At 32.1% G+C, this 22,763-nt stretch overlaps 2 protein-coding genes across 2 annotated transcripts; both read left to right on the top strand.

The window, feature by feature from the left end:
- Positions 1-394: 394 nt before the first annotated feature.
- On the top strand, positions 395-6,845 carry LOC131938250 (xaa-Pro dipeptidase). Its single transcript, XM_059296181.1, has 16 exons — positions 395-493; positions 964-1,147; positions 1,492-1,619; positions 1,870-1,933; positions 2,106-2,153; positions 2,395-2,456; positions 2,716-2,760; positions 2,887-2,962; positions 3,185-3,231; positions 3,653-3,721; positions 3,848-3,925; positions 4,272-4,420; positions 4,779-4,963; positions 5,463-5,570; positions 5,863-5,946; positions 6,616-6,845. The coding sequence occupies exons 1-16, from the start codon at positions 474-476 to the stop codon at positions 6,772-6,774; spliced, it is 1,506 nt and encodes a 501-aa protein (XP_059152164.1). The 5' UTR covers positions 395-473; the 3' UTR covers positions 6,775-6,845.
- Positions 6,846-12,355: 5,510 nt separating this feature from the next.
- LOC131938222 (xaa-Pro dipeptidase) lies at positions 12,356-21,516 on the top strand (the record flags this gene model as incomplete). The annotated part of the gene is made up of 15 exons (XM_059296142.1): positions 12,356-12,559; positions 12,904-13,031; positions 13,228-13,291; positions 13,495-13,542; positions 13,722-13,783; positions 14,068-14,112; positions 14,244-14,319; positions 14,520-14,566; positions 16,295-16,363; positions 16,491-16,568; positions 17,226-17,374; positions 19,338-19,522; positions 19,962-20,069; positions 20,390-20,473; positions 21,091-21,516. Coding segments are annotated over 15 exons (1,506 nt in total), but the record flags the coding sequence as incomplete, so codon positions are not given.
- Positions 21,517-22,763: the final 1,247 nt, after the last annotated feature.

Raw genomic sequence — 22,763 nt, 5'->3', positions numbered from 1 at the left:
CCCCCCCATTTTTACCGCCCCCCCCCCCCCCGAACGAAATGAAATTTATATAATTTATATAGAAAATATATACTTTTAACATTGTCCGCCCCCCCCCCCCCTCCGAAGAAAGTCTACCGCCCCCCCCCCTCCCCCGAAAATTTCAAGTGCCCCCCCCCCCACCCCGGAGAAAAAAGTCTGGAAGAAACACTGTTTCTTAGTGGTTATAAAAAGTGATTATTAGAGAATATTAGGTCTATATCTGTTTTTATACTCCTTCTGTTTTACATATTACAATGAGCTGCGTTGTTTATCTTTCGATATCATCATCATGTGACTGATAACATGGTTTTCTTACTAGTTGTTACAGTACCATTGTAAAAAAAAAAATAATCTTTAGGTTATTGTTATTTCTGTTGACTATGATTATTCACCTGAGTTTGGGAGTAAACTTTTGACAACTTGAGTATCTATAAATAGGAGCAATCAAGACTATGGCGTCCGGGAAAACAAAGTAATTTTTAAATTTGATTTTATTATTAGCTTAATTTCATTGTTTAAAATCAAAATCTAATTTCACAAAAATCTATTTATTACTTTAACTGGGGACTCTGATTGCGCGTGTATATATATATATATATATATATATATATATATATATATATATATATATATATATATATATATATATATATATATAGCATATCATGGGTGAGCTTTTTAACAGTTGCTGCAAAATAGCTGCCTCCCTCGAGAATCTTGCATTCGTTTTTGTCACAAATTTCAATTTATAATTCTAGTTGCTAATATTCCAAACTAGTTTACTAATATAAAATTGATACAATTTTAAAAGGTCTGACTTTTTTTTTTAGTTTCTACCCTTATGGCGCCCCGTAAGGTCAGCCTCCACCCATCCCCCCCCCCTTACGCCCATACTGCCTATATGGATAGTGAGTAATATTAAAAAGCATTTTCCGTGTTCAGGCCAGCATTCTGCCGAGGAGATCATACCCATGAAATCCCCATGGAACTTTTCAAACAAAATCGTGCTAGACTGTGTGAGAGGTTGAAAGCTACTGGAAAAGTTCCAGAAAAATCATATGTGCTGCTGCAGGGTGGGGTTGCTGACACACGTAATGATTCAGATCATGAGCCTCTCTTTCGTCAAGTAATTTGTTTACTTTTCTGTGACAATATTATGAAGCTTTTTTTTTCTGTATACTTGTATGGGCGTGTGATTTTTTTTACAACCCTTACAATTTTAGCAACTACCAGAAAAAAACATTGCTTTATTGACTTCCAGTGAATATAGAAAACCTTTGGATTTTAGTTTAATCTACATAAAATGCCAATGTTATCTTAAATAAATATATTAAAAAATTTTTATTATTATGCCATTTTCCTCACAAAACTCCCGTTGAGGCTTGTCTGCATAAAAACATTGTTCCTGAGGTCAGAAATTTCTTATTCATCAATAGATTTTTATATATAATTAGCTCTTTTTAAACACAGGAATCATTTTTTCATTGGGCCTTTGGTGTGGAGGAGCCAGACTTTTATGGTGCTATCGAAGTAGATACAGGAAAAGCTATTTTGTTTCCACCTCATTTGCCTGAATCTTATGCAGTTTGGATGGGAAAGTAAGATGTTTACATGATGATGCTAGTAGTAATGTAATAACCTGATAATTTTCTTAATGGTAAAATCTTTGTACTCTGGTTTTAATATTAGTTTAAACTATAACTTATTATTCATCAAAGTAGAGCTCTTGATCATTTCAATGTTTGCATTAATACATAAAATTAATTCACTGATAGTTTCCAATTATAAAAACTAAGGTCTTGATTTAGGTCCCTCTAAAAAATTGTTGATCTATCTTTTTTTAACTAGGCTTTTGACGGAAGATGATTTCAAGCACCTGTACTCAGTTGATGAAGTTCACTTTGCTGACAAGGTATGTATTTACTAAATGATTAAAAATTAATTAAATAAATAATTAATTGATATTCTTAATTGCTTACATCATTAAGTTTAGATATTAATTTAACTTTTGATATTTGAAAATTTTTAATTATAATATACTCCATTTTTATATTTTGTTGATTTTATCAAAATATCTCTTTTAGATTTCAGATGTTTTAAAGAAAAAAGAGCCATCTCGACTGTTAACCCTGGTATGTTTGAATAAAGCTATTTTTAAAGCAGCATTTAAATAAAATTAAAAGTTAATATACTTATTAAGCTAGTTATTGCTAAATCAAAATTGTTAAATAAAAAAATGAAGATGAATAAATGACTATATTAACTGCTTTTTATTAACTGCATAAAGATTGTTTAATGCTTCTGTGTTTAAATTCAACGTTTAAAATATTTTCGAAAATAATTTGAAATAACTACACAATTTTTTTTTTCCAGCATGGTTTAAACACAGACAGTGGCAAGTACAGCAAAGAGGCAGTTTTTGAGGGTATTGCTGAGTAAGTTCTGCAAACTCCGGAATAGAAAATTTAATACTAACATAACCTTGCCCTGTGTGCTTTTTGTTTATTAATTTATGATGTGTAGGCTTATCGTTATTAATATTTAAAAGTTCTATTAGTTTAGCACAACATTTTTGTAAATAAATCTGTTTATGAAAAATCTTTATTTATAATTACTTTCTGATATTTATTTTCATGTATGGATTTTTTAAATTTATACAAACACAACTTGTTTTTTTTTTTTCTTAAAAATTAGATTTACTGTCAACAATGAGATTTTACATCCAGAGATCACTGAATGGTAAAAAAAATTTTAAAGTCTTTAAACATCTTTGATTAAATGTAAATATTCTATATTTTAGCTTTACAATTTTTTTAGCACAAATGAGTTACATCAAAGGCTTTCTTTGCTCTTTTTTTTAAACAGTCGTGTCTTTAAAACTGATTTGGAACTTCAAGCTCTACACTATGCAAATAAAATCAGTAGTGAAGCCCACATTCAGGTTGGAGAAACTTTTAAAAAAATTTTAAACTAAATATGTTAGCACTCATCTAAAACTTAGTTAGCCAGAAAAATATTTTAAATTAACTGTTACATTTTTTTCCTAACCCTGATATTATATTTATTTCATCAGTATTACTTTTTGTTCCTGTCTGTTAGCATTTTTTTTCCATAAATTACATTGTGATGAAATTTAAACCTTGATTTCACCCAACACATGTAGGTGATGAAGAATGTCAGACCAGGAATGTACGAGTACCAAGCTGAAAGGTAGGCCACTCTTTATCGTAGGTCAATTAATGTATCACAACCTGTTGCTCATTGACCTGTATAATAACACTGTTATTTAATCACTTCTCTGAACTGCTATCATTCATTTTTTTATATAATGAATGATGGTTTCCTTTGTTTTAGCATGTGCACTATTCTTTGGTCTAATTAATAGGCCCTATAACTGATAGTAAAGCACTTTAAAGATAATTTCTTTTCTTATCATGGTTTAATAATATAGAAACATTATTTTGGTCTGTAAAACTTGACCTTCAACCCTTGAAGTTAATAACCACATATCCTATTACAACTGTATGACACAATTTAATTAGATAAGTACCATAGTTATTTTAAAATATTTTTTAATATAAGAAATGTTTTAATTTATTCAAATGTATTAATAGACAAATTTTACTTTCAGTATATTTCAGCACTACTGTCACTTCACAGGAGGTCTACGCATTCTATCATACACCTGTATTTGTGGAAGGTTAGTTTCTTACCTAACAATCTGTTGGTTGATTTGTACTAAAAATCCATCCTTTGATAATTCATTCTCAATGTGCTGCATTTGAATTGTAATAATATAGTCATTTATCTTTTTACATTATTTTAGTGGACACAATGGGTCTATCCTTCACTACGGCCATGCAGGTGCTCCAAACAGTAAACCTATTGAAGATGGAGACATGTGGTTGGTGGATATTTTTACTGTCTTTGATTTAGTGTGCCATTTTTATGTTTTCCTAATTTTATTAAAAATTGATTTGTTATGAAACTTGATTTGATTCCGAATTCATATTGCTTTATCATTTTATAAACTCAAGTATTATAATAAAATCATACTTTTTACCAGTAAATCTTGCTTTAGCTATGGTACTGGCGAGTCTATGGGAAAATATTTGGGATTTAGCATTTTTTGTTTTTAATTTCAGTGGTAAAATTTTTAAATACAACCTAAACATCAGTGACATTCAGATGTCAAGTATAAGCTTGTAAGCTAATATCAAATAACTATTAGCCATGACTTTTTTCCTCAGTTTGTTTGACATGGGTGGAGAGTATTACTGCTACAGTTCAGACATCACATGTTCATTCCCAGCCAATGGGAAGTTTACACCAGACCAGAAAGCTATCTATGAAGCTGTTCTTGCTTCCAGTCGAGCAGTAATGTCAGCTGCAAAGCCTGGTGGGTAACTAAGCTTATACCATGTTTACAGGTTGAATAATATTCTAATCAATTCTTCTGTTACCCTTTCAAGTAGTAAAACTAAATTTTACTTAGTGTAATAATTTTTAGTGTATTGTATTAAAAACTAAATTTTTATTAATTATTTTTTTCATTTGGCTCCTTTTAAAACTGGAGTATGCGTGATCTCATGATGATGATTCTATTCTTATTTTGTTTACATTTTATAAAACTTGACAATATTTTTTGCCCCATTTGTGTCTTGGGTTCATTTAATAAACAGCATGTGACTGTAAATGTGTGTCTATATGTGTCTAAAGGTCATATGAAAAATATGTAACTGTAAATGTTTGTCTAGGTGTGTCTTGGGTTGATATGCACAAACTAGCCGAGCGAGTTCTCCTGGAGCACCTGGTCAAGCTTGGCATCCTCCAGGGTGACCTTGATGAAATGATGAAGGTCAGGCTGCCAGCCGTGTTCATGCCTCATGGTCTAGGTCATTTTCTGGGCATTGACACACATGACTGTGGTGGTTACCCTCAGGTAAACAAAATGTCAGATGTCATTTTGCTATGGTTATCCTTAGGTCATCAAAATAAGTCAGGGATAATTTTTTACTGTTATAACTTACACAATAGCCATGAAATCTAGATAGGGGATTATCAGCTGTTCTATAGGCATCCAGGACATTTCCTCTCAGCCAGTTAGCCCTATCCCAAATTAGAAATAACCTCATTTGTGTTTTAACTTAATAGCCTAAATAACCTAATAACAATAAATTTAAAAGACAATAAAACAATAAATTTAAATAACATTAAAACAATCAATTGTATTATTTTTATCTTAAAACTTAAACAATGAATGGTCCCACCATGCCCTAACATAAGCAACTATTCTTTAAAAATCATTAACACATTCACATGGAATGTATTTAGCCCTCTAAAAGAAAAACAAATATGGTTCTAAGTAAAAGTTAGGTTAACCAGAAAAGAAATTCAAACATGCAGTAAATTAAATATAAACAAAACGTGTACAAATATAGGGTGTTGAGAGAATCAATGAGCCAGGCCTGAGGTCCCTGCGTACAGCCAGAATCCTCCAGCCTCGGATGGTGATAACAATAGAGCCTGGCTGCTACTTCATCGACCACGTGAGTTCATTTTTTTCTTCCTCAGACAAGCTGATAACTTCATTCACATTTAGAGAGATTTGCAGATTTTCATCTTACAGCATTCAGAATTGTTATATAAGACAATTTATGACATGTTTTTTTTAGCCATTTTTAATTTTGATTTTAAAAATATCAGTTTATTGCAGTTCACTCAACCACGCAGACAATTTTATATTTTAGTTGATAGATTTGAGTAATTTCAGTGGCTATATTAATAATTAGAATGTCTCATAACAAAGTACTTTAATGAAAGAGATTTTCATTTCCTCAGTTACTGGATGCTGCTTTAAATGATGAAAGACACAAGAAGTTTATTGTGGAGGAGGTTCTCAGAAGGTTCAGAAGATTTGGAGGGGTGAGTAACTCTTATGTATAATAAGTTATTCAAACTTGCTTTAAATAATTTTGTTGAAAAAAATTCTAAATAATAAAATGGGTAATATTTCTGGTGTAAAGGTGTTGTAAGTAGCTACTCAGTGAATCTGCTAGACCTTTAAAACTTATCCCTCAGGAATACTATCGTATCTCATATATATTTAGTCCTGGAAGCCTATCCATAATCTAAATAAACTGTATTTCAAAACTAATTTGCATGTTTAAAATGATTAACTATGTTTATCTTTTATTTTTAAAATTATGAATGTAATTTAAATTTGTGGTACTCTATACATTAATGTATTAATTTTTCTTACTGTTAGTATAGCTTTGAGTTAGGGAGATTTAGAAGGGACACTAATTATGGTGGATTACATGTCAATTTTTACAAAATCATTAGTTTAAATTATTATGTTTTGAAAAACATTTTAGCATTTTTTTCTGGTGTATTAAAAGTAGCTAATTAGTGATAATATGGTTTATCAGTAACAATTGGTCTTGGGGCATACTCATAATCCAAGTAAATTGTATTTCAAAACAAAATCTCTGTATAAAAGGATTAACTAATTTTTAAAAATGTGTTTGTTGAACTAGACTAATCTATGTGTTGGGTACAAAAAGACAACTAACAAATGTTTACGATGTTTAGGTGAGAATTGAAGATGATATTGCTATTACTGAGACGGGAGTGGAAAATTTAACTTGTGTACCTCGCACTGTGGAGGAGATAGAAAGGGTCATGGCAGAGGGGAGACAACAGCACAAGCCACTGCCCCAGCACCAGAAACAAGAGGCAACAGAGCAGTAGTTATCTGCTCCTGTATGGCAGCCATCACTGTGATCTTTCAAATTTAGAAGTATTATTGTTACTGAATTTACTTTAATTTACTTTTACAGTGTATTTTTATTATGTTATGACACAATGTCCAACATGTTGCCCAATTATTTTTATCCTACTTATCTATTGCAAGTCAGAAACATATTAGGTCAGATATTATCTACTATTTTGCTTTACATATAAACAGATGGCTTTTGTCAAAAAAAATTGTATTACAAAATCTTATTTTAATTAAATGATTAACTTGGTTTATCTTTTATTTTGAAAATTATCAATGTAATTTAAATTTCTTACATTTAGTATTAAAACAGATTTTCTTAAATATTTTCTAGATGTGTTTTTATTTAATACATTTTAATGGACAGGCTCTATTGTTCTTTTGTCTCATTTATCTAAGTTAAGTGATAAAATTTAATTATTGATTGGGATTCAACTGTGGATTTGTTACTAAAATCATTTCTAGAGAATAGTGTATTGGGTTTGTTTTTTTTATTTATTCAAAACTTTAACATAACAATTCTATTCAATTTTTTCTTAATTCATTGTTTTTTATTTGCTGAATAAAATGTGTTGAATAAAAGTGATTTTAATTACAAAGTAGTTAAATATTTTGGATATAACTGTTAACTATTGCACACCTAACTTGGAGATAATTTTTTGAAGCCTAAAAAAACAAAAACATTCCTACTGACAAGTCTAGTAAAACACTATTGGTTTCTTTATTCATATTCTGTATTTTAGTCTACTTTCCTCTATTCTGCATGGCATCCCTGAGTCCACCCAGGTCTGATGGGTACCTACTCTACTTATCTCCCCATATGTCACAAATGGGAAAAGATGATAATGCTTTAAATCTAAGACATCTCAAAACATTAGCAAAATAATAATGCACTTTATATTATTATTTATCGCTAATAACTTATTTTCTCAGTTAATTTGGCCATACATGCTCTTGAAATAGCTTTAACAATTGGTTGTTTTTTTAAATCTATTCTATGATATTTGAAATAGTAAATATTAAAATCTGCTCGTTAATGGGATCAACGGATTTAAAACTTGATTGAATTTTGTAAAAAAAAGTTGAGAAAAAATAAAATATTTTTTTTACTGACTTGTTGGTTGTTAAATATTTTTTATGGGAAGTAGCACCCACTTTAGTTCATGTGAACGTTGCACAACTTACAAAGGGAAATAACCTTGTAACCTGAATACTTAAAACAAAATTGCGTTCCATAGAAGTAGTTTAAATGCTATATTCTACCTTAGTCACCAGGCATATTACAGGGACAAAGCACATTCTTTTGCTGTGCAGTCTCTCTGTTCTGCAATATTTGAAATGAAAAAGCTATAACAAGTGACTTTAGTGATGCTGAACTGAAAGACCGGTGGGTCCAGCACAACGAGATGTTGAATAGGTCCCCTCCTCCGTAAATTCCCAGGCATATCACCAGCTTGAGAAGAGCGATAAGTGAACACAGGTCCAACTAAAAGTGAAGTCATTATATACATCCAGGATTCAGAATATTCTGGAGGCCCTTGACAAGAAATTAAGACTAGAAAACACAGGCTTTCGCCAGGACATAGCCTCTATGCGCATAATTATTGACAGAGTTCTTCCAGGCTTTTTTCTATGGGGGGGGGGGGGGCACTTGAAATTTTCGGGGAGGGGGGGGGGGCGGACACTATTAAAAGTATATATTTTCTATATACATTCCATTTCGTTCATTGGGGGGGGGGCGCAGACTTTTTTCGAAGAGATGCCTGGAACTCTGATTACTGAACCGTCAATTGAGTGGCAATCTCTACATAACTTTGTCGATGTTTAAAAGGCATTTGATAGTGTGGACGGAGATAGATAGATCACTTCAGAATGTTTGTGCTTCAATCGGTGGCAAATCTTTTAAAACAATTTTGGCCTGCTGTTAATACATCAATTTTGTTAACTTTCCCTCGGGCAGATGAGGCTCGTTAGCTGGGGACAGCCACTCTTCTAGGAGAGACAACTGCAAAATCAAACATCTGCTGCCTTGCAGTTTGTTTTGGTTGGACAAAGGCTATGGAAGCAAATCCAAAAAGAAAAGCAGGCTGAAATCGGAGTCAATGACCTCAATGGCGCATAACCAGTTGACACGTATCATTAATTGTGATCGAGGCGTGGTCGAGTCGGCAAAAGCTCATGGTTGATAAATTCGAAAAAGTCTCGACTTCAAACCCTCTGGCAGATAAGGCTCGATCCCTTTCAACACTTAAAAAATTAAGAACGAAGAAGAAGAAGAAGAAGTAAACTTTCCAGATAATTTAATTTAAAGATTTCTAGATCTATATTCAATAACAAGAGTGTGATATCATGATTAATAAGTAGCGGTAGACAAAGAGCTATTTCCATACTAAAGAGTCGACCACAGTAGCGTACGCAGGGGGGGGGGGAGCAGGGGGAGCGGCCGCTCCCCCTCTGGCCATTTTCAGCAAAGTGGCGCCTTTTTGGAAACTTTTTAAACTCAAAGTTTTAAACAATGATATTTGTTAAAAAAATATTTTTGGTCGGCACATCTATGTAAATCACAAGATTTCTTTTCATGCAGCAATTACGCATTATTGCACTAGTCTAGTAGTGTCTACGTTTACAACACGTATTAACAGCTGCATCAGTTTGCCATTCTAAAAATAACCATTACGATGCATTCCAATGTTTAAAAAACCTCTACGAGTAGTACCACTTGGCAAGAGGGGTGTTAAGTTTAAGGCAAATGTATAATATATTAGCTTACGAATAATTGAATTAGAAAATGTTATACATAAAACTTCACACATAATTACTTTATATATACAGTTTGAATCGTGTGATTAATTTTTAAAAGATTACAATACAGAAACAAATACAACTGATGTGGTACCTCTATTTAAATTTACTTATGGGCAAACTGCGTAGCGGTGGGGAAATTTTGACAAGGTCAACACGTCATCACGATGAAGTAGTATTATTCTTACAGTTTGGGCGATAATGATTACGATTACAAATTATATGAAACAGTTACGACCCCCCTCCTCAATGGACCCCTATGTAAAAAAAAAATATTGTCATAATACAACTGCTACTTATTTAAATCTATTTCTGTAATATATATTTGTGTAATATATATGTAATATATATGTATGTTTAGAACAGTCATCTAAAAACTGACGCTATTTTCACTCTGAGTTGGTTATCTCCCCCCCTCCCCCCACGCCACACACCTCACCACCACAATTGTGTAGAACGACATTAATGTCACACCTAGGTATACACTGGGTTGGATAATTGACCTAAAGTGACCGGACAGTGGTGAATGAAGTTGAACCGCCCCCCTAACCCACCCCGAACTGATCTGTTAAGTACATGTAAAAAAAACGCGTAATGATGTACCAAAGTACCATGTCGCCAGAAAATTAGCTTTTTAAACGTAAAACTCTGTGAATATTGTTTTTGCAATTACCAGTAGAGGTGTGTGATCAATACAGTGATCTAACCCATACCTATCACTATGTTAAAAAATGATCTTTAAAGAACACAATGAAGCAGTAGTTAATTAAAAATATATGATCTGAACTAAAAGACCGATATTTACTTAAATGTAGGATGATATTCCGTAAGAAGTCTACTTAAACGAAAAGCGTGGTTTTATACCAACTCTGATTTTAAGAACTTTCATTATGTTGTAAAACTTTAGCATTTACGATGACGATATATTAAATTATGATTATTGACAAAAACATTTTGTAAACACGAATAGTAATAAACAATTATATTATATTCTAAAGTAATTATTTATTTGTTTTGACATTTATAATTATATATGTAGATATATACTTATTTATATTAAGAGAGTGATTATTTCCCCTATTTCACTTGTAAATAATTTCCCAGGAATTATTATGTAAGAAATTTTTTGCACAAGAATTACAAAACAGATTGTGTTAGGTTCATTGTTTTTGGTTGTAGTGTGTGTAGATTTTTTTGTTTTTTTGTTTAAATTGATACAATTTTTGTTTTGTCGGCCTACATTGTGTGTTTTTTCTTATTTCTTCAGAGTGCTACTTTCAATTTATTTTACATCATAGCGCAATGACATACAGCTAGTAATTATATATATATATATATATATATATATATATATATATATATATATATATATATATATATATATATATATATATATATATATATATATATATATATATATATAATACACGTATATAGAACGTGTTAAAAATTCGGCGCCTTTTTTTACTCTTTTCGCTCCCCCTACAACGAAAACCTGGATACGCCTCTGGTCGACCACCTACGTTAATAAGGGACAGATAATTGGGTGGGTCTTAGAGCTAATTTTTAATTAGTAGCATAGGATGTCGAACTAATATCTCAGAATTAACAAGAAGCAGAAAATTAAAGCAAAGATTAAAAACCAATGTAAACATTAAGCTCTCAAATGCATTAAAAATATTGCTAGTTTTGGTAAAATCATTGGTTTCATTAATAGTTGTACCATTTAAAAGGATTAGTTTGGTTTTTTCTTAGCAGAGTTTCTTCCAGGCATCTCTTCGGGGAAGCTCTGCCCCCCCCCCCCCCCAAAAAAATTTTTTTACCGCCCCCCCCCCCCGAACAAAATGAAATGTATATAATTTATATAGAAAATATATACTTTTAACAGTGTCCGCCCCCCCCCCCCCCCCCCGAAGAAAGTCTACCGTCCCCCCCCCCCCCCCGAAAATTTCAAGTGACCCCCCCCCCACCCCGGAGAAAAAAGTCTGGAAGAAACACTGTTTCTTAGTGGTTATAAAAAGTGATTATTAGAGAATATTAGGTCTATATCTGTTTTTATACTCCTTCTGTTTTACATATTACAATGAGCTACAGTGTTTATCTTTCGATATCATCATCATGACTGATAACATGGTTTTCTTACAAGTTGTTACAGTACCATTGTAAAAAAATGTAGTCTTTAGGTTATTGTTATTACCGTTGACTATGTTTATTCATCTGAGTTTGGAAGTTAACTTTTGACAACTTGAGTAGCTATTTAATAGAAGCAATCAAGAATATGGCGTCGGGGAAAACAAAGTAATTTTTAAATTTGATTATTAATAGCTTAATTTTATTTTATTTTTTAAATCAAAATTTAATTTCACAGAAATATATTTATTATTTTAACTGGAGACTATGATTGCTTGTATATATAAATATATATATATATATATATATATATATATATATATATATATATATATATATATATATATGTATATAGCATATCATGGGTGAGCTTTTTAACAGTTGCTGTAAAATGTCCTCCTCCCTCGAGAATCTTGCATTCGTTTTTGCCACAAATTTCAATTTATATTTCTAGTTGCTAATATTCCAAACTAGTTTACTAATATAAAATTGATACAATTTTAAAAGGTCTGACTTTTTTTAGTTTCTACCCTTATGGCGCCCCGTAAGGTCAGCCTCCACCCATCCCCCATCCCCCTCCCCACTCCTCTGACTGCCTATATGATAAGTGAGTAATATTTAAAAGCATTTTCCGTTTTCAGACCAGCATTCTGCCGAGGAGATCATACCCATGAAATCCCCATGGAACTTTTCAAACAAAATCGTGCTAGACTGTGCGAGAGGTTGAAAGCTACTGGAAAAGTTCCAGAAAAATCATATGTCCTGCTTCAGGGTGGGGTTGCTGAAACACGTAATGACACAGATCATGAGCCTCTCTTTCGTCAAGTAATTTGTTCACTTTTCTGTGACACAATATTATGAAGCTTGTTCTTTTCTGTATACTTGTATGGACTTGTGATTTTTTTTACAACCCTTACAGTTTTAGCAACTACCAGAAAAAACATTGCTTTATTGTCCTTCCAGTGAATATAGAAAACCATTGGATTTTAGTTTAATCTACATAAAATGCCTATGTTATCTTAAATAAATATATTAATTTATCATAATGCCATTTTCCTCACAAAACTCCCGTTGAGACTTGTCTGCATAAAAACATTGTTCCTGAGGTCTGAAATTTCTTATGCATCATCAATAGATTTTTATATATAATTAGCTCTTTTTAAACACAGGAATCATTTTTTCATTGGGCCTTTGGTGTGGAGGAGCCAGACTTTTATGGTGCTATTGAAGTAGATACAGGCAAAGCTATTTTGTTTCCACCTTACTTGCCTGAATCTTACGCGGTTTGGATGGGAAGGTAAGATGTTCGCATGTTAGTGCATGTAGTTGTCATGTAATGACTTGATAATTTTTTAAACGGTAAAATCTTCGCATTGTAGTTTTTACATTAATAGTAGTTTAATATTTAGGCGCTTGGATCTATTTGAAAACATTTCAAATTACAACATATTTACTTTAGGTCCTTGTAAAAATATGTAAATCTTTTTAACCAGGATTTTATCAGAAGATGAATTCAAACACTTGTACTCAGTTGAAGAAGTTCATTTTGCCAACAAAGTATGCATTTTCGAAATCAAAAAAATATTTTAAATACTCAGTTGCTTATATCTTAGTTTTTATAACTTAGTTTTTATAGGAAACTTACCAAACGCTAACTGGATATTTATCTAACCTGGCTTTTGACATTGAAAGCATTTTAATTGTAAAATATTGCTTATTTCGATATTTTATTGGTGCTTTTTTTCCTTTTTCTGTTTTAGATTTCAGATGTTTTAAAGAAAAAAGAACCATCTCTTATGTTAACACTGGTATGAATTTTTATTGAAATTGCTGAACATAGCAATAAATATCTTGTTTATATAAATGTTTTGCTTTTTAATGTTAACTATAGATCATTAGGTTTTTATTTCTAAGTGAAAATCATGAAGTATTTTTTAAAATAATTAAAATTAACAACACGTGATCATTTTCTCATGCATTTTTCTAGCACGGTTTAAATACAGACAGTGGCAAATACAGCAAGGAGGCTGTTTTTGAGGGTATCGCTGAGTAGGTTCTGCCAACTCCAGAATAATCTACAAAACAATTATTTTTTACCTTTTTCCAACGTAACGTTGTTGTGTGTTTTTATTTGTTTATGCTGTGCATTTTTAAATTCCTTAGTTATCTGCTTATCACACGACTGTCATAAAATGTTTTTATAATACAAACTATAACTAGGTAAACATTATGAGACATACTTGTTTTTCAACTTCTGCATTTCTTAAGGTATACACACAATATTTTCATTGCAGTTTATCAATTAAAACTTTTTTTAATGTTCATAAAATTAGATTAAAAGTCAACAATGAGATTTTACATCCAGAAATCACTGAATGGTAAATCCTTTTAAGTGCTTTTTACTAGAGTTTAGAAATCTTGTTTATTTTTATTTAATGTTCAATATTTCATTGACTCAATTTTGGAACAAATAAGTTACATGAAAAAATGCCTTGGCTTATTTTAACAGCCGCGTTTTTAAAACTGATCTGGAAATCCAGGTTCTACGCTATGTAAATAAAATCACAAGTGAAGCCCTAATTGAGGTTGGAGAAATATATTTTTTAACTTTTCTGTATTTTTTAAGTTAAAACATTTTTTTTTTAAATTGAATCTTAATGCTCATTTAAACAGGGACAGAAAAATATTTTTAATACACAAGAATCGTTACTGGATGGTGTTTTTTTTTTTATTTCAACGTCATTTTTTATGTAATGTAAACCTTTATTTCACCCAACATATAAAGGTGATGAAGAATGTCAGACCAGGAATGCACGAGTACCAAGCAGACAGGTACGCCACTCTTAAGAAAATGTCTGTGTTGTTATCTGTTTTCACTGATCGTTTTAATAACAATGTGTTATTCAATCGCTTATCTCAACTGCAACTGCTATCTTTTTTTTTTTCATTTGATAAAATAATTGATGCTTTCGTTTGTTTAATTATTTGGTCTATTTGATAAAACTGATAGTAAAACCTTTTAAACACAATTTATTTTCTTATTAGGCTTTATTGTTTAAAGCAGGGGTCTCCATACTACGTCCCGCGGGCCAGATGCGGCCCACGAGGTCCTCTCATCCGGCCCGCGGCGATCTTTTTGTCCACGGAAAATTCAAAACAATTTGAAAAAGTAGCTTTGGGTGCAAATACTATTATCCGCCGTGTTGCAGACATTGGTGACTCAAATAGCGAAAATGCAAGCAAATTTTCTCAATTTTTTAAATTGTAATGGATCAGTTGCTGGATAGCTGTTCCACATCTCAACTGCTTATGTTCATTAGAGGTGTGGATAAAGACATAAACATGACACAAGAGCTGGCTTCCCTACATAGAATGTATGGCACTGTTACCGGAGAGAGTATAGATAGTTCAGAGACACGTTAAAAGATAGAAACAAAGAATCGCAAGATTTACCATATTTCACAGCAGTAAGATGGCTAATTTGCGAGAAATTTTTCAGAGCAGAGTATTTAAGTTAAGAAAGGAAATAGGTGACTTCCTTGAAAGTAAAGACAAGCCACAAGGGTATAGAAATCGGCCTTTGCTGCAAACATGACTAGTCATTTAAATTTTCTGAACCTAAAATTACAAGAGATGGAAATTTAGTTTCTGATCTATACACCCACCTAAAGGCTTTCAGATCCAAACTTGTCATGTTTTTGGAACAAGTACAAGCCAACAACTTGACGCACTCTCAGCAGTGCAAGGTTTAAACGGCTGAAGCAACCACTGAGTTCCCCACGTCATTTGCATACGAGATCATCAAAGACTTAAAGCTGCAGTTTCAGTAGCGGTTTTCTGACTTGGATTCAAAGGCAGAAAAGTGAGACTGTTTCAGAACCCATTTGAAGCAAATGTGGCCAGTTGCAAAGATGAACTGCAACAGGAGGTCATTAGAGACACGTTCAAAGAAGGGCGGGTGCGTTTTTATAAGTTTTTGCAAAAGGAAGATTTTCCAAATATTAAAAAAATTGCATCAAAGTACCTTTCAAATTTTGGAAAAAGATATCTGTGTGAACAAATATTTTGAAGATTGAAATACGTGAAGAATAATTTGAGATCACACTTGGACCTCGAGTGTGTTGTTGGCCACCCACAGTGTTTCTTTCAGACTTTTTTCTCCGTGGGGGGGGGACACTTGAAATATGTATATATTTCTATATAAATTATATTTCGTTAAGGGGGGCGGGGGGCGGCGGTACATGTTCTTCGGGGGGGGGGGGGGGTGGGTTACCACTCCGAAGAGATGTCTTGAAGAAACTCTGGCCCCCCAACTGATATTTGATAGTTAATGTGGCCCTCGGGCTGAAAAGTTTGGAGACCCCTGGTTTAAAGAATCAATATTTAGATCTGCTTGAATTGATTTTCAACACTTTCAGTTAAAAACCACCCAGTCTATCACACCTGTATCAATGACTCAATTTAATCAAACACGTAAAATATTTATTGAAATTATTTTTCGATATTTGCTGTGTTGTATTTAATTGAAATGTAGTAAGAGAAAAAAAATTGTGTATTCAGCATTTTCCAGCACCACTGTCACTTCACGGCTGGTCTACCCATTTTGTCATACGCTCGTACTTGCGGAAGGTTAGTTTCTTACATAACAATATGTTGACTGATATATCCATAATGTGTGTTATGAAAAATGAATGTGTTGATGAGTCCCTGTATTTGAATAATGTAGTTATTTGTTTTATCTTTTATATTATTTCAGTGGACACAATGCATCTATTCTTCACTATGGCCATGCAGGTGCTCCAAATATTAAACTAATTGAAGACGGAGATATGTGGTTGGTGGATGTTTTTTACTTTTTATTTTAATAAGCTTCTATTTTGTTGCTGTTTTGTTTGTGAGATGAGGCAAATCTTGTAACTTAAGTTTAATCCACTTCTAATGCAGCGATTTCGTTCAAACTTTCCAGATACATTTGTCTACGGTGACAATGTAAGAAAAAAAAAAAAAAATAAATATATATATATATATATATATATATATATATATATATATATATATATATATATATATATATATATCAATCTGATTAGACATTATGTTAGTCATTAAAATTTAATTTGAAAATTATTAAATTCAATTATGGAACAGGAGATGACTAGATGACACAATTTAATACTAGCAATCGATTGATCAGCTAACCCACAAATTAAAATTTGGTGTTTTGATTAAGAAAAAATGAAACTATTTACTTTAAATAAGCGATTTTTCTTTTTAAATGTAGTAACTCATCCTACTATTGGAAATATTTAAGGTTTGGTTATTTTTTTAATGTTAATAACAGAATTTAATAATAAAAACACGAAAGCTGCATCTATTTTAAATATATAAAAAAAAAAACATCCTTCCAATTTGGATTTTAATTAGGTTAACTCATCTGAATAATATAATGCCAACGCGTATTTAAATAATTAACATTACTCTTTATCCTCAGTTTATTTGATATGGGTGGAGAGTATTACTGCTACAGTTCAGACATCACATGTTCATTCCCAGCCAATGGGAAGTTTACACCAGATCAGAAAGCTATCTATGAAGCTGTTCTTGCTTCTAATCGGGCAGTAATTGCTGCTGCTAAACCTGGTGGGTAACAGTTTATAGCAGAGGCGTAGCGACCCTACCCGGCGCCCGGGGACAAACTTTCGATTTGCACCCCCCTCGAACTTTTCATTTACACCCCCCCTCAAACTTTCAATTTGGCGCCCCCCCCCCCCCAAGGTCGGCGCCCGGGGACATATGTTCCCCCCCCCCCCCCCCCGCTCGCTACGCCTCTGGTTTATACTATGCCACTAGTTGAATTTTTAATCATTTGATCCATTACTTTGGCAATATATACCAAAACTAGCCGTCCCGGCCAGGCCCTGCTCTGGCTTCTGTGAAAAACCTTTCTGTTAAAGACCATTACCTGTGTGTTTAGTAATCATCATAAACCCGGCATTGCCCACCCAAACCACAACCAACCAAAACAACAAAACGCAAACATAACGCTAACACAATTACAAATACAAACGAAAACAAAAACCTAACAACAAACCCAACCACAACCAAAAACACCAATACGAACACAAAGAAAAAAACAAACGAAAAAGCAAACGAAAACAAACCAAATCCAAACGCAAAACCAACCACAAACACAAATACAAACACAAACCCAAAGAAAAAACACAAACGAAAACAAAAAAAGAAAGAACAAAAACGAACCAAATCAAAACGCAACCACTAACGCAAACCCAACCTAAACACAAAGAAAACACTAACGCGAACATAAACGCAAAGTGCTCACAGTCTAGCCTGGGGCAGAATCGCCTGTTTCAGCTTAATAATCGACTATAGTACCCCAACTTATTCATAGTCTTTTGCACTCACTTAAACGAACGTAGGTGCCAAACCAAACCAAATGAACAATTATAATACTCCAAGTTTATTCGTAAAATGCCTACAACATTTGCACTTGATCAATCCCCGCTAATTATGTAATTATTTTTTTCCCAACACCAAAACAAAAGTAATAAAAAGTAAATTCTTTTCCACTAATGCAATGTTTTATAAAGGGAAATAATTGTGTTTTCCTAATTTATCAAAGGGAAGTAAGTGCTAAAGGACTAAATATAAATAATTTTCAGACATAATTAGAATTTTTGTTATTTTTTTTTTATTTTGTTTAATGAACATGCCGACAATTATTACTATCAGTTTGAAAAATTAAAATTATTTCCCAACACTTTCAATAGTAATTTTTTAACTCATAAATTTAGACTATGAGTACGATAATAGTATAACACTTAAATCCATAGAAGTATGTCAACCACAAAAAACTTATTACATATTACATACAGAATTGAGCTTTATATATTAGATTAATGGGTTTAATGATATATTTTTAATACCTTTTATTGTGCTGGAATTTTAATTTTTGTGAAAAACAATTTTTACAGTTGTTTCTTTTTGTTTCAGTAACGGATCTAATAATGATTAAAATCTGTTTTTGTTTACATTTTACAATGTCTGACTGTTTGGTTATAGTTCAGATTTGGTCTATATGACATATTGCATACGACTGTAAATGTGTGTCTTAAGTTGATAAGAAAAATATGTAACAGTAAATTTGTCTTATGTGTGTCTTAAGGTCTTAACTAATATGACATATATGTTAACATAATTGTTTGTCTTCGGTGTGTCTTTTGTTAATATGACAAATATTGGACTGTAAATGTTTGTCTAGGTGTGTCTTAAGTTGATATGCACAAACATTATGTTATTGTAAATTTATATCTAGGTGTGTCTTGGGTTGAAATGCACAAACATCATGTTATTGTAAATTTATATCTATGTGTGTCCTGGGTTGATATGCACAAACATCATGTTATTGTAAATTTATATCTAGGTGTGTCTTGGGTTGATATGCACAAACATCATGTTATTGTAAATTTATATCTAGGTGTGTCTTGGGTTGATATGCACAAACATCATGTTATTGTAAATTTATATCTAGGTGTGTCTTGGGTTGATATGCAAAAACATCATGTTTTTGTAAATTTATATCTAGGTGTGTCCTGGGTTGATATGCACAAACTAGCCGAGCGAGTTCTCCTGGAGCACCTGGTCAAGCTTGGCATCCTCCAGGGTGACCTTGATGAAATGATGAAGGTCAGGCTGCCAGCCGTGTTCATGCCTCATGGTCTAGGTCATTTTCTGGGCATTGACACACACGACTGTGGTGGTTACCCTCAGGTAAACAAAATGTTGGATGTCATTTTGCTATGGTTATCCTTAGGTCATCAAAATAAGTCAGGGATAATTTTTTACTGTTATAACTTATACAATAGCCATGAAATCTAGATACGGGATTATTAGCTCTTCCATAGGCATCCAGGAAATTTCCTCTCAGCCAGTTAGCACTATCCCAAATTAGAAATAACCTTATTTGTGTTTTAACTCAATTGCTAAATAATCAATTGTATTATTTTTATCTTAAAACTTACACAATGAATGGTTCACCATGCCCTATCTTAAGCAACTATTCTTTAAAAATCATTAACACATTCACATGGAATGTATTTAGCCCACCAAAAGAAGAAAAAAATAACGTTCTAAGTAAAAGATAGGTTAACCAGATAAGAAATTCAAACATGCAGTAAATTAAAAATAAACAAAACGTGTACAAATATAGGGTGTTGAGAGAATCAATGAGCCAGGCCTGAGGTCCCTGCGTACAGCCAGAATCCTCCAGACTCGGATGGTGATAACAATAGAGCCTGGCTGCTACTTCATCGACCACGTGAGTTCCTTTTTTTTTCTTCCCCAGACAAGCTGATAACTTCAATCACTTTTAGAGAGATAAGCAGATTTTCATCTTACAGCTTTCAAAGTTGTTTTACAAGACAATTTAGGACAATTTTTAGCAATTTTTTTTATTTAAAAATATCTGTTGATTGCAATTCGCTCAACCAACTCAGACAATTTTATATTTTAGTTGAACATATCAAACATTTTTGCTGAACATTATTATAGATAGATTGAGTAATTTCAGTGGCTATATTAATAATTAGAATGTTTCATAACAAAGTACTTTAATGAAAGAGATTTTCATTTCCTCAGTTACTGGATGCTGCTTTAAATGATGAAAGACACAAGAAGTTTATTGTGGAGGAGGTTCTCAGAAGGTTCAGGAGATTTGGAGGGGTGAGTAACTCTTAAGTATAATAGGTTATTCATACTTGCTTTAAATAACTTTGTTAAAAAAAATTATAAATTATAAAATGAGCAATATTTTTGGTGTAAGTAGCTACTCTGTGAATCTACTAGACCTTTAAAACTTATCTCTCAGGAATACTATCATATCTCATATACAATTAGTCCTGGAAGCCTATCCATAATCTAAATAAACTGTATTTCAAAACTAATTTGCATGTTTAAAATGATTAACTATGTTTATTTTTATTTTAAAAATTATGAATGTAATTTAAATTTGTGGTACACTATACATTAATGTATTAATTTTTCTTACTGTTAGTATAGCTTTGAGTTTGGGTTGTAATAAGACAAATGACACCCATTATTATCAAATAAAACCATGAAGACATACATTTTCCTTCATAACACCATAATGAAACATAATTATATGCTGGTTTAGAAGTTCTGATTGAATTATTGGTGAGGGTTAGTGTTTAGAAATACTCAATAATTTTTTTATTCTGGGTTTGATGTTTGAAATTTCTGATCAAAGTATTTTTAAATTTTCCTAATAATAATTTAGACATGTGTCAACTGAAAAAAAAACTGTTATTGTTCTTGTTTAGGTGAGAATTGAAGATGATATTGCTATTACTGAGACGGGAGTGAAAGTTTTGACTTGTGTACCTCGCACTGTGGAGGAGATAGAAAGGGTCATGGCAGAGGGGAGACAACAGCACCAGCCGCTGCCCCAGCACCAGAAACAAGAGGCAACAGAGCAGTAGTTATCTGCTCCTGTATGGCAGCCATCACTGTGATCTTTCAAATGTAGAAGTATTATTGTTACTGAATTTACTTTAATAAAATAATAATTTTACAGTGTATTTTTATTGAGTTATGACACATTGTCCAACATGTTGCCCAATTATTGTTGATCATACTTATCTATTGCAAGTCAGAACCATATTAAGTCAGATATTATCTACTATTCTGCTTTACATATAACCAGATGGCTTTTGTCAACAAAGAAATTATTTTTTTATTTTAATTAAATGATTAACTAGGTTTATCTTTTATTTAAATTTCTTACATTTAGTATTAAACAAATTTCTTAAATATTTTATAGATGTGTTTTTATTTAATACATTTTAATGGACAGGCTCTATTGTTCTTTTGTCTCATTGTTCTTAGTTAAGTGATAAAGTTTAATTATTGATTGGGATTCAACTGTGTATGTGTTACTAAAATCATTTCTAGAGAATAGTGTATTGGGTTTATTTTTAATTTATTCAAAACTTTTACATAACAATTCTATTCAATTTTTTCTTAATGCATTTTTTCTTTATTTGCTGAATAAAATGTGTTGAAGAAAAGTGATTTTAATTACAAAGTAGTTAAATATTTTTGAGATAACTGTTAACTATTGCACACCTAAATTGGAGATAAATTTTTGAAGCCTAAGAACAAAAACATTCCCACTGACAAGTCTAGTAAAACACTATTGGTTTCTTTATTCATATTCTGTATTTTAGTCTACTTTTCTCTATTCTGCATGGCATCCCTGAGTCCACCCAGGTCTGATGGTTACCTACTCTACTTCATCTGCCCCATGTGTCATAGGCACAAACGGGAAAAGATGATAATGGTTTAAGTCTAAGACATCTCAAAACTTTAGCTAAAAAATAATACACTTTATATTATTATTTATTGCTCATAATTTATTTAGGCTTAGTTAATTTGGCCATACATACTCTTAAAATAGCTTTAATAATTGGTTGTTATTTAAGATTTGTTCTATCATAAATGAGATAGTAAATATTAAAATTTACTCGTTATTGGGATCAACGGATTTAATAACTTGATTGAATTTTGTAAAAAAAAAATTGAGAAAAAATAAAATATTTTTTTACTGACTGGTTTTTAAATATTCTTTATGGGAAGTAGCACCCACTTTAGTTCATGTGAACGTTGCACAACTTACAAAGGGAAATAACCTTTGTAACCTGAATACTTATAACAAAACTGCGTTCCAAAGAAGTATTTTAAATGCTTTATTCGACTTTAGTCTACCAGGCATAATACAGGGACAAAGCATATTCTTGTGCTGTGCGGTCTCTCTGTTCTGCAATATTTGAAATGAAAAAGCTATAACAAGTGACTTTAGTGATGCTGAACTGAAAGACCGCTGGGTCCAGCACTTCCAGGAGATGTTGAATAGGTCCCCTCCTCCGTAAATTCCCAGACACATCACCAGCTTGAGAAGAGCGATAAGTTAACACAGGTCCAACTAAAAGTGAAG

Source organism: Physella acuta, unplaced genomic scaffold (genome assembly GCF_028476545.2).
Source record: "Physella acuta isolate Inbredline_101_S28 unplaced genomic scaffold, ASM2847654v3 ptg000239l, whole genome shotgun sequence".
Classification (NCBI taxonomy): Eukaryota; Metazoa; Mollusca; class Gastropoda; family Physidae; genus Physella; species Physella acuta.
The sequence above is the reverse complement of the archived record's forward strand: the minus strand, read 5'-3'. Positions and strand labels throughout refer to the sequence as shown.